Here is a 2,500-nt window from a genome sequence, read left to right as displayed (position 1 = left end):
GAGAGAGAGAGAGAGAGATTGAGAGTAAGAGAGAGAGAGAGAGTAAGAGAGAGAGAGAGAGAAAGAGAGAGAGAGAGTAAGAGAGAAAGAGAGTAAGAGAGAGAGAATAAGAGAGAGAGAGAGAGAGAGAGAGAGAGAGAGAGAGAGAGAGAGAGAGAGAGAGAGAGAGAGAGAGAGAGAGAGAGAGAGAGAGAGAGAGAGAGAGAGAGAGAGAGAGAGAGAGAGAGAGAGAGAGAGAGAGAGAGAGAGAGAGAGAGAGGGAGGAGAGGGAGGTCGAGTGGGAGAGATTTAGAGAGAGGGGGAAAAGACGGAGGGAGATAGAAGGAGGGGAGGAGGAGGAGGGAGAGAGAAATGGGCAGGTTATCATTACGATAACCCACGCCTGTGCAGACTGGCTGACACGCCTACAAGCCCTCCCCCAGCAAACAGCAGTCCTAGAACAGGTGAGAGCAAAATAAAAAAAAAAAATCAATACATATGCAAAAATCGACAAAACGGAAACAACCGTGAACAACAAGCAAACAAACAAACAAAAAGAGAAACCTGATGAAAAGGAGAATGAAACTAAAATAAAGGAGGGAAGAAGATACGATGGAACAGGCGAGGGGCGGGGCTTAGCCTTGGGGGCGGAGTCATGTCCACGTGGTGGCCGGGAAACAGGGAGGGTCGTCTGGTCTCGCCGGGTGGGTGAGAGAGACTGTTTCAGTGAGTGTGGAGACTCAGAGGAGATTCCATGTGCCTTGACAACGGCTCCTGAGTGTGGCTCGCTCTGAGGCCGTAGAGAGAAAATATCAGTTAGCGAAATAAGAGTGATATAGCAGCAGAAAAGAAAGAGAGAAAGAAAGAAAAAGTAAATCTTTTTGTGTGAGTTCGATGCTGTAAGAGCTGTGTGTATCTTTTTCTCCGAAGTACCGGTACGTGTGTTGGACGGGGGTCTCGCGGGTGTTCGAAGCTGGAATGTAACTGGAACTTGAACCGTTTTATCCGCCGCATGAATGGAAGTTGCTCGAAATAAGATTCCAGAGAAAGAAAGATGACGAACGAGATCTTACACAGTCGCTCCCGCACAGTCTAGGCCACGGATCCCGAGAGGCGTCAATAACCTCGATTAGAGTGAGCTTGTATGACGTTACGTGTGTCAGTGCCTGGTGTTGTGTTACTGAGTCCACGCCAAATATCTCGTCCTCCAGGATCTGAGTTCGTGGGGACGTCAGTGGCTTCGTGTCTGGAGAAACTGCAGGTTTGGAGTGCGTCTTCACTCGGCTGTTTCTCCAGGTCACCGTCGCACTTTTTCAACCATTATAATTTCGTGGCCCTTAGTCCAATGCTATTTCAACTGTCTTTACCTTTCCCAAATAGTTTAACATTCCCTTTGAGATTCTCACACAGAATCATATCCTTCCCTGTTTTCGCCTTGTCTTTGGCCACCTGCTCACCTGCGTTGTCCCGAGTCGAGGCATCGGCGGAGAAAAAAGGGGGCTTGTATCACACCCCATAATACAGACGTTATCCCAACAAACGCCAAAAGGGGAGAAAATTGCAAATATTTACCGTGGCCGTTCTTGGAAGAAAGAATTCCTCGAGCTTGAATATTCATCCGTGCGAGCTAGCTTATCTCCCACGCATTTCTCTGTTCTTGATGTAGCCAGTTCCTACCTCGAAGAGCTATTGCAAATGGTGGGGGATCTGGAGCCTTTGATGCTGAGAAATTTGTGTTTCAGACCGGGCCTTCTTTCTGTGGAATTTGTGATGAGCAGATTTGTTTAGAAATGTGATAAGTCTAGTCCCTTCTTTGGGTTTTGTGTTAGGCAAAACCTCCTTAAAAATTGCGTGCTTTTAAGTGTTTTTAATCAGTTTTAGCAATTTCAGTAGGCATTTGCTCAATGTATTGTTCTTGTTTCAGTTGACAGTATTACAAATGTGAATTGTGTTGCAAGTTGAATATCTAGTGACAGCTTGCTTTGTTGTGTAAAGTTGAAAAGTAACTTTACCAAAACCAAATATAAAGAATCAATCAACTGCGTTTGGAAACTGAGGAAGCCACATGCCGTAAGGAACCCTACATCTCGCAGAGGATAACACTGCCATGTGACCCGACCTTCTGCGTCATTAGGAGGTCTTTTAGGTCAGTCAGGAGGCGCTGACCTACAAAAGACACCGAAGGGACACGTCGCCAAGACCCTTTTTTTAACTTCACCCTTCAATTTCTCTGACTAATCTCGCCTGAACTTGAACTTGTAATACCGACTGATAAAGCGCATTGTTATCTCTGTGATTTAAGAAGGAAAGATTGCACACAAAGGCGTGACGTCAACAGGAACAATATGGCCTCTTGACCTTAGTAGGACCTAGCGCCTTTCCTCCGGATCACGAAGGAAAGTTACTCTCCCTCCAAGCCAGAGAAAACAACAGCAGCTCCTCCTCCTCTCGAGATGGACTCCATCTGGTCCACTCGGCGCTACGTGCCCGTCACCGTCGACATCGACCTCCTGGCGGTGAA

At 46.8% G+C, this 2,500-nt stretch overlaps 1 protein-coding gene across 1 annotated transcript in view; it reads left to right on the top strand.

Annotated features, from left to right (window-relative positions):
- Positions 1–656: 656 nt before the first annotated feature.
- Positions 657–2,500, top strand: part of LOC125031541 (ABC transporter G family member 25-like) — a 29,662-nt gene continuing 27,818 nt past the window's right edge. The window contains exons 1-2 of the mRNA XM_047622422.1: positions 657–864; positions 1,904–2,500. The exon at positions 1,904–2,500 is cut by the window's right edge and continues 168 nt beyond it. Of these exons, the coding sequence (XP_047478378.1) occupies positions 2,433–2,500 (68 nt within the window). The 5' untranslated portion in view covers positions 657–864; positions 1,904–2,432. The remainder of the gene's footprint in view (positions 865–1,903) is intronic.

Source organism: Penaeus chinensis, chromosome 13, assembly GCF_019202785.1.
Source record: "Penaeus chinensis breed Huanghai No. 1 chromosome 13, ASM1920278v2, whole genome shotgun sequence".
In the NCBI taxonomy this organism is placed as follows: Eukaryota; Metazoa; Arthropoda; class Malacostraca; order Decapoda; family Penaeidae; genus Penaeus; species Penaeus chinensis.
Note: the sequence above shows the minus strand (reverse complement) of the source record. Positions and strands in the feature narration are given on the sequence as shown.